General features: G+C 41.9%; 2 protein-coding genes across 2 annotated transcripts; both read right to left on the reverse strand.

Moving 5' to 3' along the window:
• Window positions 1–1,409: 1,409 nt before the first annotated feature.
• Window positions 1,410–3,359, reverse strand: LOC133906159 (UPF0481 protein At3g47200-like). Its single transcript, XM_062347963.1, has 2 exons — window positions 2,499–3,359; window positions 1,410–2,205 (listed from the first exon to the last, which is right to left on the reverse strand). Exons 1-2 carry the CDS (start codon window positions 3,279–3,281, stop codon window positions 1,483–1,485), a joined length of 1,506 nt encoding a protein of 501 aa, XP_062203947.1. The 5' UTR covers window positions 3,282–3,359; the 3' UTR covers window positions 1,410–1,482.
• Window positions 3,360–3,464: 105 nt separating this feature from the next.
• Window positions 3,465–13,980, reverse strand: LOC133906158 (DEAD-box ATP-dependent RNA helicase 28-like). The gene is made up of 19 exons (XM_062347962.1): window positions 13,410–13,980; window positions 13,045–13,218; window positions 11,629–11,697; window positions 11,436–11,542; window positions 10,778–10,856; window positions 9,966–10,139; window positions 9,639–9,787; window positions 9,359–9,454; window positions 8,563–8,665; window positions 7,807–7,869; window positions 7,663–7,724; window positions 7,102–7,198; window positions 6,555–6,673; window positions 6,440–6,482; window positions 6,179–6,280; window positions 5,402–5,497; window positions 5,230–5,316; window positions 3,968–4,248; window positions 3,465–3,784 (listed from the first exon to the last, which is right to left on the reverse strand). Exons 1-19 carry the CDS (start codon window positions 13,869–13,871, stop codon window positions 3,766–3,768), a joined length of 2,382 nt encoding a protein of 793 aa, XP_062203946.1. The 5' UTR covers window positions 13,872–13,980; the 3' UTR covers window positions 3,465–3,765.
• Window positions 13,981–14,084: the final 104 nt, after the last annotated feature.

Consider the following 14,084-nt stretch of genomic DNA (forward strand, 5'->3'; position numbering starts at 1 on the left):
CGGCATTTGTGTCTTGTGAGACCGTCCGAGAAGGTTGTGGAGCAGTCGCAAGCTTTGTGAGCGGTTGGAGTGCACCGTGTCGAAGTGGCAAAGCGCCACCATAGTGGAGACGGTGGTTGAGCATCCGGGAGATGCCTAGTAAGAGATCCACCTACATGTGAGAAGCTCTAGCAGCTATCCGTGGAGTTAACCAACCGAGGAGCTTGGTCCTCGTAAGGGGCTCCAACGTAGACTAAGGGTGAGCAACAACTCACTGATACCACAGAGAAAAGTCGTCATGTCGATTTTATGTTCTTCCTACCCTTTACATTCCACACTTACTTCTTACACTTACTATTCTGTGTTTACCTTTTCTAGAATTGCTATATATAGTTTGTAGGATTGGTTTCTAGTGTGGAAAATTTTATTACACTAGATTAGAAACACTAGATAACCTAGAGCATATTCAAATAGAAATTAAAATAGATCTATCTTATGGTTTTAATTTTAAGTATTCTAATTCACCCCACTCTTATGGTATGATTGATCCTTACACCAGAAAGGCTTTCCCATGCTGCACCATCGTCCTCCAGGACATTAATCTTAAGATGAAGGAAGGAGGCAAGAAGAGTGGTGCGATGAGCACCTGCGAGAACATCGAGTTGATCAAAAGGAGCAACGTTTCTCCAGCACCATGCAAGGCTGCAGTCACCAAATATGACTGGGTTGCCCAAGAGTAAGGATGAAAACGAACAGGAATGATCGAAAAAACCTTCTAACTATTTTCATTTTCACATTTTTTTTCAAAAACGGGAAAGTCGAAAATAGGTATGAACTTGGAAATATCAGGATATCGAAAACGAACCAATTCAAACGGAAACACACTGGTATCGATCGGGAACCAATAATTCAAATCGGGAACACCGACCCGTAGAACCAAGAGTTCAAGCATTGACGTGACATATAATTAATTCACACCAACAAAAGTAATATATACCATACATAAATAGACAATGTGATAATATAAGTCTCAACTGAAAAACAATCATTATATCATAACTCAAGTACTCGATACAACACATAATCACATAAAGATTAAGATTGGAAGCGGCGTAGGCGCAAGAGCTTAGATGTCATCGACTGGTCGGCATCTGACTGAGACTGGACCATTAAGGTTTGGGTGAAGTTTGGAATAAAGATGATGTTTGGACTGGCCGGCTAGGCTTGGCCTGTGGGTCAAGAGTAGAGATTAGTTTTGAATAAACTTGTCTTTGCTTCGTTCGTATGTATAATCCGTTGTAAAAATGAAATTGTCATTCCTCTAAAAATTGTCTGGTGACGCATTTGTTTACTGTAATCTTGTTATTGCCAATCAAATGTAAGATAGAATGTACAAGCTGTATTGCAAATTGAAGGCACTAATGGATAGATCAAATAGAAATTCATGGATCTGAGAACTAGAGATGCATAACTCATATAACAAGAGCTGGAGTGTTAGACAGGCTAGCTATTGTCGCCGTAGTACTGAAGGACGGTGTAGACGGTCTGCATGACGGTCATGGCGAGGAGGAAGACGGCAGCGGCGACAGAGAGGAACGACCAAGGGCTCCGGAAGTATGTGTTCACCAGGTTGGCGCGCCACCGGTTCCAGCGCTTCCGGCAGTAGGCGTTCACCTCCCGGTGCACGTCGTCCAGCGCGCTCTGCTGGTCCAGCACCACGTCCCTCGACAGCCCATTGAACAGCTTCGCCACCGCCTTGTCGCTGCCCACCGTGTTCTGCACGATCCTCCGGAACGTCAGCAGCGCCACGTCCCGCGCCGAGTCCACCATGTTGTCCATGAAGAAGACGTAGGCCGTGACGTCGTTGCCCGCGCCGGCGTGCAGCCTCTCGAACGCCATCAGGTTGAGGAGCATGTACTCGGTGGTGTCGTCGACGGCGATGGGCGGGAGGTAGAGCGTGCCGTTGCGGAAGCGGATGTCCAAGAGGTTGCTCGTCTGGCTGCGCTTGAACCGAACGCCCGCCTCGTAGAGCTCCTCCGCCGACCGGATGTTGTCGTCCGGCGGGGCCGACGACTCCGGCGGTGTCCGCGGGCCTGGCGTCGGGCCGTAGAGGAGGCTGCGACGGAGGACGTCCAGCGGGTGGAGCGCCAGCCCGACACCGGTCGCCAGCGGCCACGCCGTCGGGGACAGGAACCTCAGCACCATCCGGTTGATCAACTCCTCGTTCTGCGCGACAACAATGTGATTAGTGCACTTGCTTTGAATGCTTTCACTTTTGGCACATGCATGACAAAACTAAATCACAAAATAGAATAGAGGCAAAGAGCAAAAGATCCCAAAGGTCCTTAAGGCTTAAAGCATGCATGCATGTATAAAGAACCATTTGACTGCACTTTGGAGGTTCGTACGGATCTTCAACCTAGCTAATCGAAAGTTTCTAGAACAAATCTGGCCAGGCTTGTCGATCATGAATGCATGAACGGTGAATCAAGATTGTTATGCACTCGCTGCGTACGTACCCCGTCCTTGCCGCTCTCGACGGCGACGAGGCGGTCGAGGACGAGCAGCGGCAGCTGGTTCTCGAGCATGAGCATGTCGCGTCGGATGTAGGGCACCGTGTACAGCAGGCCGTGGGCGCTGAAGACGGGGTCGTCGGGCGTGTAGTCATTCACCTCCCACCCGGACGCCGTCCGCATCACCTCCAGCAGGAAGCACCCGTCCGTCACCATCATCTCCAGGAACCTCTCCCCGCCGCGCCACTCGCCGCCGAGCCCCTGGTAAGCGCCCTCCAGCCGCTCGGCCACGTCCGTGTCCCCGACCGCGGCCGCGAACTCCGCCAGCGGCCTGCGCGCGCGGCGGAGGAAGTGCACGAGCGACCGTCGCTTGTGCGCGTCCATGGGACGCAGGTGGGGCTCACCGTGGTGGAACGGGCCCAGGGACACCACCTGCGGCTGGTACGCCTTCCGGTTCAGGTCCTTGACGCATGCTGGCACGCGGTAGATGGAGTGGCGACGCCACCGCGCGGACTCCTCCGCCGACGCACCGCCGTCCGCCACCGCCTTCTCGACGTCCGCCACCCACGCGCTCTCCTCGATGCTCCGGTGGGATGCCATTCGAGAGTTCATTTGTTCTGCATGAGCTGCACTGTGACGATGTATATGTAGAACAACAGCATTTGTTCTCATGGTTGCACTGCTTGGCGATGATGGTGGCAAATGGCAGTTGGCTGCAGGCAAAGTGAGTAATTGCAGGCTTGCAGCTGACGCAATGCAGCAAATGAAGTGACGCAGATGGGGATGCATGCAGGTTTTGGCAAAGGAGAGGAGATCCCGGGAGCAGCAAAAGATACGCAGAGACGAATAAAGCAAAAGGCGCGTATAGGACCGTACACCACGAGGAAAGCTGGAATGGTGAATTTGCCTTCTAGCCAAGGAACCTCCAGCTGCATGCACACTGGAAAAGCTTGCAATGCAACAGGCGACAGCGACTGCAAAGTTGCAATACTACACGTAGGAGCAGGAACATACAGAAGAAGCTGAATAGTTGATAGACTATTACAAGAGGAAATCACACCCCAACAGAGTCGGGCAAGTCGGATCTAAGTAAGAGATTGTTGACAGTCCATGATAAGTGTGGAAAATTTTCGGAGGTCACTAAATATTTGAAATGTGATCATGTGTCAATACATGATATGAGAATAATTTTACAGCTAACAAACGCAGGGTAAAAGGCACGACAGCTGGTAATGTAATATGTCGTCACTGTTGGCAAAAGATGGCGTGTCTACTACTTTCGGCGCTTGTACCTGCCAAAAGAAAAATAGAGCCCTCATTTAGAAATGCAGGATCGCCTAGTAGTTTGCATCACTGGAGAAAGAAAAAAAAGCTACGCTGCTTTATATAATCGGAAGCGCTAAATCAGGTAATTTTATACCATTTTCTTTTTCAATTCAATGGCAATGCAAGTCAACTAAAACATCATTACATACCTTGATTTGCTCTTAAAAGCATTCTTTGATTTCTTGCGTGCAAAACTGTTATTTTTCTTCAAGGGCTGCCCCTGTTTCGATTCACTCATATCATTCTGGAACAGTTCGTGCATCTCCTCCTGCCTAGTCGGGGCCTTTTCAGAATGTTGTCTCACCTTCTTATCAATCTTCCCTTTGCCCGCACCAGAACCCCTTTTACTGGCCTTCATTGATTTTGCCCTACGGTAAGCCACATCTACTAGAGACTGACCTGTCTTTGCTTTCTTCCCTTCTTCATTCTTCTGTAGGAGAATCTCCAAGTTAGTACTGAATACGGCTCAGTTACTACTATGTTACATATGTAGGAAGTCAACCATAAGTACCAGCACAAAAAAATTCGCATGAATCTAGAGCATATAAAATGAAGCCCTCTAAGAAATCTAATTTCAAGTTCTGAGATAACCAAGATGTGCTTCCTGGTGATAAATCTACCTCTACAATGTGCCTACCAAAGTAAAGTTTCTGAACAGAATTTCCATTCTGATTAAGATACCTATTTCTTATAGAACCAACTTTTGTACACAGATGACACTACAAGACCTCAGTCTTCTGATTATCGATAATGTAGTATTAGGTTTATGCAAAAGCACAAATTGAACAGAAATGCCAATCCATATTCACATTATATCATTCAAATCCATGCAACTCAAAAAAGGATTTTAATATTCTTATTTTAAATTATAGTTCAAGACATTCACATTATACCATTGAAATCGTTGCAACTCAAAAAAGGTTATGAGTTCCCTTAAGTTCAAATCAAACGCAATCCAACAGAAATATTTGAGTTACCAAAAGGCAAATGAAAGGTCATTACTTTAATCAATCAGGACAAGCGTTGCTACCTTGACATATTTCTTTTGCAGCAATCTAAGTTAAAATTATCCATGGCATGCCAACCAAAATTAAAGGATACCAAGAAAAAACTAAAATCACCATAAACAAATAATACTCCATTATTTATGAAAACGGGAATTAGTACAGATTGAAATAACTAGACTCCGAAACAGAGTACCACAGCACAGCAGCTGCACTGGCTCTAAATACTACTGCCTTCTTCACTTAGTTTTTGTGTCTATATATACAAAAGATATTCATAGCATGACCTCTATCTAGTTAACTCTTCAGTTAGTTTCACCTCATTCATCACTTGCAGTGGATTCCCACAGGCTGGAAATAACTCTCATGAACTACAGAGACAAAATAACTGAAAGAACTCAACCTACCTTTGTTTCTTCATCATCTTCGTCCTCATCCTCTAACATCTCCCGTTGTGCCTCTAATCTTCGGCGTTTCTTCCTAGGTAGATTTTTCTGTGTAACAGATAAGCAAAAAACATCAAAAAAAAATTCTCTTGCCTATTAACAAATCACTCAAATATCACTTTCATAAGCACACCTCATGCTCTCTTCTCTTTTTCTCCTTCAGCCGAAGGTCTTCAGCTAGCTGAGCACTAATAACTCCAGAGCTATTCTTACCTTGGTCCAAGGATTCCTTGATAAAAGAATAAAGTCAGAAATTCATATTACTGATGGTACTAATATGTATTAAGATTGGCCAGACATGTTTAAATTAACGATGAAGAAAGAATGTCAGCTCCAATTAGGGAAATGATTTGGTCCTAAGAAAATATTAAACATAGATGAGGGATACTTTTAAGGTAAATGTTTCTGCAAAAATTTATTTGGTCTTGGTCTATTGGCACATCATGAGCATGGGAACACTGTACGTGATAAATGTGTGCACAGTGAATTATCTGAGGGCACTTCATCATCCTTGACAGCAGGCGAGACATGACATCACTTTCCAAAATGGTTTGCTTTTTGCACTATTTATCCTTTTTTTGCATGTATTCTTTTTGTGGTCGAATCAAATGGATAATTATCTTTTTTTTAGACAAAATCAACACTCAGAGATGGGCACATGTATAAAACTAAACCATTCTTTAGTTCCCAACTCTCTGCAAGAAGCATAACAGCTATTGCCATCCATATAGGAATAACCAGTTAACCAAAAGTATTATGGACATCAAATATCATGCATATAATACATATACACAAGAATAACACGTGCTGTTTAAGATACTGTAAATGCAATTGGCGTCAGATAAATGCATTACACCTCGCCAAAAAAGGGATAAATATATAGCACATAAAAAATTTAGGATGAACTTACTTTAGTAGCCTTTGCCAAAAGCATCTTTTCCCTTGCAGTAGCAAACCAGGTTCGCTTTGGACGTGAATATATCTCTTCCTTATGAGCTATCATATTTTCTGCCTGATAGATTCAAATATGTAATGGCAAAGAAAGGTGTAAATATATATAGCCATCCAGAATGTTTAAACTGATTTCTGATAAACCAATTGGCATTTTAAGGCAACAAAAAAAAGACTTTGTTATTTGTTGAGAATAAAATGGGACTTTTAGAAGATTAACCTTTGTGACTTCCATTTCAGCTTTCCGTATAGCTCTTTCCTCCCTAAAATTCGAAGGATGTAAATTATTCACATAGTTCGAACAAAAGTCTACCACGAAACGGCTAGAAGCTAACCTTTCTTCTTGAATGATTGTAGAAATTTGATTTTCCAATTCTTCAATAAGTCTTGCACACTCAACCACAGGTTTCTCTGCAACAATGCGGCTTTTCAGCTGCGACCCAGCTTTCTTCGCCTGAAAGGTATTTCAGATAAAACCATGAATAAAAAATAGCATGTCTCAAGCTCTGCAGTCAGAATCGTTGCATACATTAGTAGATGTGTTCAATTCTAGTTATCAAATTAGCAAAGAAATTTCTAAAAGCGATGTGATTCACAGACCCAGCATTCCTGTGGCCCCCATGGTACATTTCCACATATCATAACAAGTACCTATCAATTGCATCATCATGAAAACACCAATATATAAAGATCCCCATTCATTATTTTTTCATTAAATTTAGGATCAAGGAAATTAGAAGTCAACTATAAACTGTGGCTCTCAAGCAAAGGCTGGAAAGTTGCACTTCTAGTAATAAGATGGTTACTTAAACGATATTATTAATAGAATTTCAATATTTCCGTAAACACAATTATGCCAAAGAATTAGAACAATTTACTTACAATTGCTTTCAGAAGGGATCTATCATCATCGGTGACAAATGTCACAGCATATCCTTCTCTGCCTGCACGCGCTGTGCGGCCAACACGATGAAGATAGCTGCAAAAACATAAACAATATACTTGGAATTTGAATGAGAAATCTTCTTCCACCATATTGCAAGATCCCGGATTAAAATGAATGAGCAACTCTCTCTTATTAATCATGAGTACAGCATTCAGTAATATATGTAAAATAACTTCCATCAGTATAAAAAAACATAAATTAATGAAATGATTGTAAATTTTGCTTATTGAAATTCTGATAATTGAATTTAACAGATTTGCCGCTGGAATTTTCAATGATATTTATTGGCAATGCACGACATAGGGAAGTTCCAGCACTGAACTCTAATAACTGCAAATAAAGGATGCGGTGTCTGTCAGAGAAGAATGAATTGCAGAGCTACAGCCGTACAACTACTCAATAATCATATTGACATCCTAACTTTGTTCTAGTATGTGAAGCTTCCAGCAGCAGAACGAGTTTGATTGCAAAACTGTCTTCGCATATTTAGTGCTTACTTTTTTACATCACGTGGGCAAGCAAAATTTATTACAGTCCGAACACCAACAATATCAATCCCCTACAAGTAAAATAGAATGAAGATGTGAGATTAATATTCAAAATCTGGAAAAACAAAATAACAGATACACAAAGTCACTTACACGAGCAGCAACATCAGTTGCAATCAGAAAGTCCACTTCTTGCTTTTTGAAAAGTTCCAAAGCCTATCGAACAATGAAATTTTCTATCAAATTGGTGAAGATGTATAACAATTAATTCACTGAACAGAAAAGGTCGGACTTACAGAATGCAATTTAAATACTAATAAACTACCAAAGAATTTGGGCACATATGCATTGTTGCATTTAACATGTAATCTAGATCTTCCAAATTCAACCATTTGTAGCTTAGATTTTCCTATCTGTTTAGGACCATTAGAAGTGAAGATGAAGTGTTGTAATCCCAAAATGTTTGGTCAGAACAAGATGGACAGCAATCAATTTTAGCAATTGTTTGTTGGGGAAACAGAGTATTAACGTTTTACAGTCAGCATCTTATACCTATCAGTGTGGTGTGAGGGAGTCGAGTCAGTTGTGGAGCGCTTTTCCACTACCTAGTTGCCTACATGAAGCCAACAAAGCTAGCTGAACACCAAATTCTGAGCTAGGTTTTAAGCTTATGCTCCCACCAAACAGTATGCTTATCATTTACACTATTTGATAAGCTGAGATGTGAAACCAATTAAATAAGATAGTAAATGGCATGTAAGCTGTTGTCTAGCATCAGAGATTTTATACGCGACCAAGAAGCTGGAGCACTACAACAGTGCTGCTTGCAGCTTTCAGTGAACACCCAGGAGGTAATTTTATAGCAAACAGTTAACATCATACACAAAGGAAAAAGGAAGGGAAACCTACCTCAAGCCTCTGGGCCTGTGTAAGGTTGCCATGAAGTTCAGCAGCTTTCATGCCAGAGAGACCAAATATTATTTTTAACCTGTGTGCAGATTGCTTTGTTCCACTGCAAGGGGTCAAGACACGAAATATCAATACGATAACAAAAGTAGTAAAATATATGATCAAATATCACTAAACATCTATCCGAACAATCGAAGTGTAATACTCCCTCCGTTTCATTATGTTTGTCCATAGCCCACCGGGCGCAGTAACCAAGGAAGCAATAGTTCCAAGAAAAAGTCAATGTAAAATGACCATCCATATCCCTATTAAATGACATGATACAACCATTTTTTTCTCTTTCAAAGCATTTAATTAGGGGTAGAGTATAAAACTGGAAATATTGCAATAACTATACTCTCGATTTCCTCAATGGACAAACATTTTGAAATGTTTTCTCCCAAGGCCATGGACAAACATAGTGAAACCGAGGGAGTATACAATTACGAGTAGCACAAACACCATAGCACAAAGGTGTCTGAACTAACGTGTTGTGTACAAATTATTCGGGAAAAAACAGAATTGTGATTACATGCACATCCACCAAATCTCTTGGTTAACTTTGAGAACATTGCAAGAATAAATATACTGTGTTCCCAGATCATCTTTTCAACCACTACACTAGGCACTAGTTCATCTTTATCATATCCCTGGTTAGCACAATAAGGAGTAAGCCAGTTATACTCCATTGGACTACCTGTAAAGGGGCCCTCAAACTGCAGAAATATAAAAAATGACAAGTATCCAGAATACAAACCTAAAAATGATTACATTTTGCTTGAAAGTCTTCAAACACAGTGCAAGTAGAACAGCTTCTTGATTTGCTTCACGTGCTCGCCGTACTCTAACAACCCTGTATAAAATTGGGAGTATAAATGATACTATAATACAATTTATATAGATCTGACAATAAAATACAAACATCGAGCAGATGAAGACGCTGAGACTCGCAAGAAGTAAGCCATAAATCAAATGACAATTCTGTTTGGTGCTACTGTAAAATAAAGGGGACGATGACGAGAGAAGAATGAGCCTACTCTTCAGTCAATGTTGCAGGCCGCTTCAGAGAAGGATCGGCTTCAAGACGGACTGGCTTGTTTAATGAAAGCGTTACAAGTTCGTCAATTTCTTCCGTCATCGTAGCAGAGAAAAGCATTGTCTGCCTTCTTTTAGGACACATGCGAATCTGCATTGATTATTAAATAAAAGTGCATTAGACACAGGAGTATTTTGGAACATTGCAGTTATTCAAATCAAAAGCAAAAATTAGGACTCGTTGTCCAATTTCCAGTATTTTTTTCAACGACGAATATTACCACATAAGTGAAAAACAAGAAATTAGCAGACAAGAGTTCTGCGGTTACCAATTCTTGAATTTCAGCACTGAAACCAAGTTCTAGCAAACGATCAGCCTCATCAAGGATCACAACAGCTAGATCTTCAAGCCCAACAGAAAGAGAATTACGTAAATGATCAATTATGCGCCCAGGAGTCGCTACAACGATGTCAGGCATTGACCTTAAAGCTACCTCTTGTACCTGTGTAGCATTCATCAGCAAGATAGTGACATAAAAATGTTGGGCAACTTTTCACCATAAACCAGTGGATGACAATGATAGAAGCATGCAAACAGTGACGAACATTACCACAAAGGTGCACAATAGTAGTTTTTAAATTCAAGAAATGATGTTTATATCAATAGAAAAGATGACAGGTTCAGTACATTAGAAAAAAGTGTTGAAAAAGACAGATCGGACATCAAACTAGTCAGTTCCCTATGAAGTAGTTGTATTTCAATGACATGTCACACTATAAAGGAATCATAGTTTGCATGATGGCAAAAAAAAAGGGCAACAACAGATCTCTATCATTTTTCCTTGTTCTCTTAGTCCAACGTGACCCTGCCCTATTACCATAGTAGTAGGTCAGGTCAGATCTCTATCATGTGTACACACAGAACCAGTCAATGTATAACAGGCAAACAAATAGAATATAGATGGAAACCCAGCTAGCTAACAAGTTAACATGCAGTATTGCTAAGTTGAACTGAAGCATGTACTTCCTAATCCTTACAACAAAAGGTTGTGTTCTGCACAAGAATATCTACCACAAAGGGGACAAACTAAATCTTGGAAAAACATCAACTACCTGAAAAACAAAATGCAAACAAGAATACCTTAGTTGAAAGTCCTCCAACAATGAGACAACATCGGATATCAGTAAACTGAGCTAACTTCTCGATCATACTATGAACCCTGCATACATAGGGGTATGAATTGTAAGCAGTAATTGGCATTCGACTTATCAACAATTTAACACTGATATTGATGAGTACTAAAATGAGTACTTGTTAGGAATTTAGAATTAATCAAATTTTCTGTACGCCCTGTGGAAATTTGAACTAGAGCAGGGGAATCTAAGTTTGAATCTAAGTTTCAAGAGAAAAGAATTGAAAGGGTAAAACTTAAGAGATGATCAAAGTACAACCAAAAAATATCCAGCATTGATATCCCTAAATTACAGCTCAGGAAATACAGATTAAAACACATAACAGAACATAGGTAATTAGTTTATAAACAACAACAACATTTAGTCCCAAACAAGTTGGCGTAGACTAGCGATGAAACCCAACAAGATACAACAAAAAAAGAGAATAAAAAAAAGAAAACAAAATGGTATTTGTTGATAAACAATTAAAGAAAATAAATGGACCTTGCAACTGTAGTTTCAACACATCACCAGAACAATAAGGTAATTAGTTGATAAACACCATTGTTATTTCAAGCATGTATGATGAAATAACGATACAAAAATTGCACGTATATAGAACTTACTGAGCAGCCAACTCTCTTGTTGGAGTAAGAATAAGCACCCTAATTGCAGGTACGCGTTTCGGGCGGAAAAGTAGACGTTCCAGCACAGGCAAAGAGAAAGCAGCTGTCTAAGATAAAGAGATTAGTCAAAACTATACAAATATATACTACCTCAAAATGCTCCAAAAGGAATATTTGTGTTCATTAGAGATACCTTCCCAGATCCTGTAATAGCACTACCACATATGTCCCGTCCAGTTAATGCCAAAGGTATGCAAGCAGCCTGAAATATGGAGGGAATTGATCAAACAAGTGTAGATAACTATTGTATTTTACTAAGTGCTGATAAAAGTGTTTCTTAACCAGAAACGGAGAATATTTTGTTTACCAATCATGCATGAAGCAAAAAATAATCTATAGAGACTCTAAACAAAAAATAAAATTTCGCTAAGTTTGTCCCAAACTGCCAACGCACACAAACAAATTAGCAGTTACAGACCTACTCTTAGCTTAGCAACCAAGCACGATCCTATCATTTAATATATCCCATTACAGTGTTACACTTCTCAGTGAAGTTGTCAATACAGGTACAGCTAGTCTGTAAATAATTTGTGATCATTTAAGGCACTCAAGATAGTTATATCACCTAACCATCAAGACAAAGCTTAGAGCGTTTAACAAACAAACAATACAATATGAAGATGCTTGAACTCATAGACTACATCCTAGATTTCTTTAGAGTTTAAACAACTTTGATAATCCATTATAGAAGTTCAAAGGACTGCTATATCAGTTATTCTAATCTAAGCTGGTAAGGCAAAATGAACATTGAACAGAAACTGCTATTGTTTGGAGTAGTTATTCAGCGAATTCCTAGCACCAGCCGGTAGGGGAGTGCAAAACCAGTTGTATTCCATACTGAATTTCCATATTTATTCGCCTTTTCCCACCAAAATGACCTTTCTATTGAGGTTTTCAAATAGTTAAATTTACCATTCATGTATTCTCAAGAAATTTAGATATACGCACCTACAGTTTGAATCTTATGCAGCAAAAAGTTTACTTACAAACTTCCATGGTATGTTTGGCAATAATTGTAAGGGGAAATGGGCATTGTGGTGGGTGGGCATGGGAAAGTGCATTTTAGTCCAAATCCCAATACCATATTTCACTGAAAGTCCGAAACTGTGGAAAACTATAGGGAATTGATTTGCATTTCACAATACATGCTAACGTAAATCATAGGGATGAGATGTATTCATCTACCATTAGAAAGCATTCCCTTCTGATTGCCTCCTCTCCATGGGTTTGGTGGGAATTGACACTCAGATTTTCATGGCCCGTCCCATCTAAATTCTCATGCCTACTAAGGCACTAAAAAAGCAAGAGAAACCTCCACCCCCTATATTTCCATTCTCTCCCACCAACTACCCTAACCAAACAGGATGCCAGCGTAAGGGATATGGACAAAGCATCTTTCAAGAATTTTACCAAGTTCTTTATATGTGAATTTTGCGTTTGGAGAACAACCATACAGGCTTTTCAGATTAAGAGAATCTGAAATTCTCAAGGAAGGGGGTGATGCCATTATTTATTATTCATGATCTAATAAAGAGATGCCAGTGCAAACCTGAATTGGAGTTGGCTTTCGGTAGCCAAGTGCTTCGCAAGCTCGAACTAGTGGGCGAGACAAGTTCAGCTCAAGGAACGAATTTGCATGGAACGATGCTCCCTCCGACGAAGCAAAAAAATTAGAAGGATCCAAAGTGCCACTAGTGCCATTCTGCTCGGCGTTATCACCTTCCTGTCATTACCAGTTGGGAAGTATTTAACGACTCTAAAAAGAGCACAAATGAAATGGACATTGACAACAATTATGATTAACTCCTAAATTGCACTGACGGTTTGACGTCCTAATGAATTGCATAGAACACCATCAGCAGCCGAACTTTACTGAACAGAACGAGGTAGGGAATGAAACTGCGCGAAGCTCACCTCTTGGGCATCCTCCTCTTCATCCCCATCCTCTTCTCCCTGCTCACCTGCTTCCTCCTCCACGTCACCCTCGTCCTCCGCCTCTGCCTCGCCCTCGCCCACCACCTCCTCCTCATCGCCGCTCCCCTCTACCCCCTCCTCCTCCCCGTCTTCGCTCTCCTCCAGCTCGTCTTCCTCGTCCCCGCTCTCTCCCTCCACCTCCGCATCGCTATCATCCTCGTTGTCGTCCCCGCTGCCGCTCTCGTCGGCCTCGGAGTTGTCGGAGAGGACGGGCTTGCGTCGGCCCTGTCGCGCCTGCGAGATCTTCTCGTCGATGGAGGTGGTGCGGCTGCGCGCGTGCTCCGCCGCCACGGACTCCGCGTAGGACGAGAATTCCCACGGCGACTGCGCCGGCCGGCCCCGAGCGGGGGCGGCCGCCGCGTCGTCGGAGCCGTCCGAATCGAACCGGAAGCTGGGGTCCATCTCGGGCGGGGGGAGCGAGGGGGGAGAGAGGTGGTTGTGTGCGTCTGCCCTTTCCGGCCGTCGGAGGGAGGTGATGGGAGAGCAAGCGAGGGTTTAGTCGAGGCCTCGAGGGTTTCGAGCAAGGGTGCGGCCGGACAAGGAGGCCATGGGATATGGGCTTTGACTGGGCCGTTGGATGTGGTTAGCTGCAGATGGGCTCCAGTTCGAGCAGGC

This window comes from Phragmites australis, chromosome 23 (assembly GCF_958298935.1).
Source record: "Phragmites australis chromosome 23, lpPhrAust1.1, whole genome shotgun sequence".
Taxonomy (NCBI): Eukaryota; Viridiplantae; Streptophyta; class Magnoliopsida; order Poales; family Poaceae; genus Phragmites; species Phragmites australis.

Excerpts from the sequence above, each read along its gene's own strand:
- LOC133906159 (XM_062347963.1), bottom strand. The coding sequence starts at position 3,281 with ATGCATCCCCATCTGCGTCACTTCATTTGCTGCATTGCGTCAGCTGCA. Across the intron at positions 2,206-2,498 it reads TCGAGAGCGGCAAGGACGGG|AACGAGGAGTTGATCAACCG; the intron begins GTACGTACGCAG and ends GTTGTCGCGCAG.
- LOC133906158 (XM_062347962.1), bottom strand. The coding sequence starts at position 13,871 with ATGGACCCCAGCTTCCGGTTCGATTCGGACGGCTCCGACGACGCGGCG. Across the intron at positions 11,543-11,628 it reads CTATTACAGGATCTGGGAAG|ACAGCTGCTTTCTCTTTGCC; the intron begins GTATCTCTAATG and ends TCTTTATCTTAG. Across the intron at positions 8,666-9,358 it reads CAAAATGTAATCATTTTTAG|TGGAACAAAGCAATCTGCAC; the intron begins GTTTGTATTCTG and ends GACCCCTTGCAG.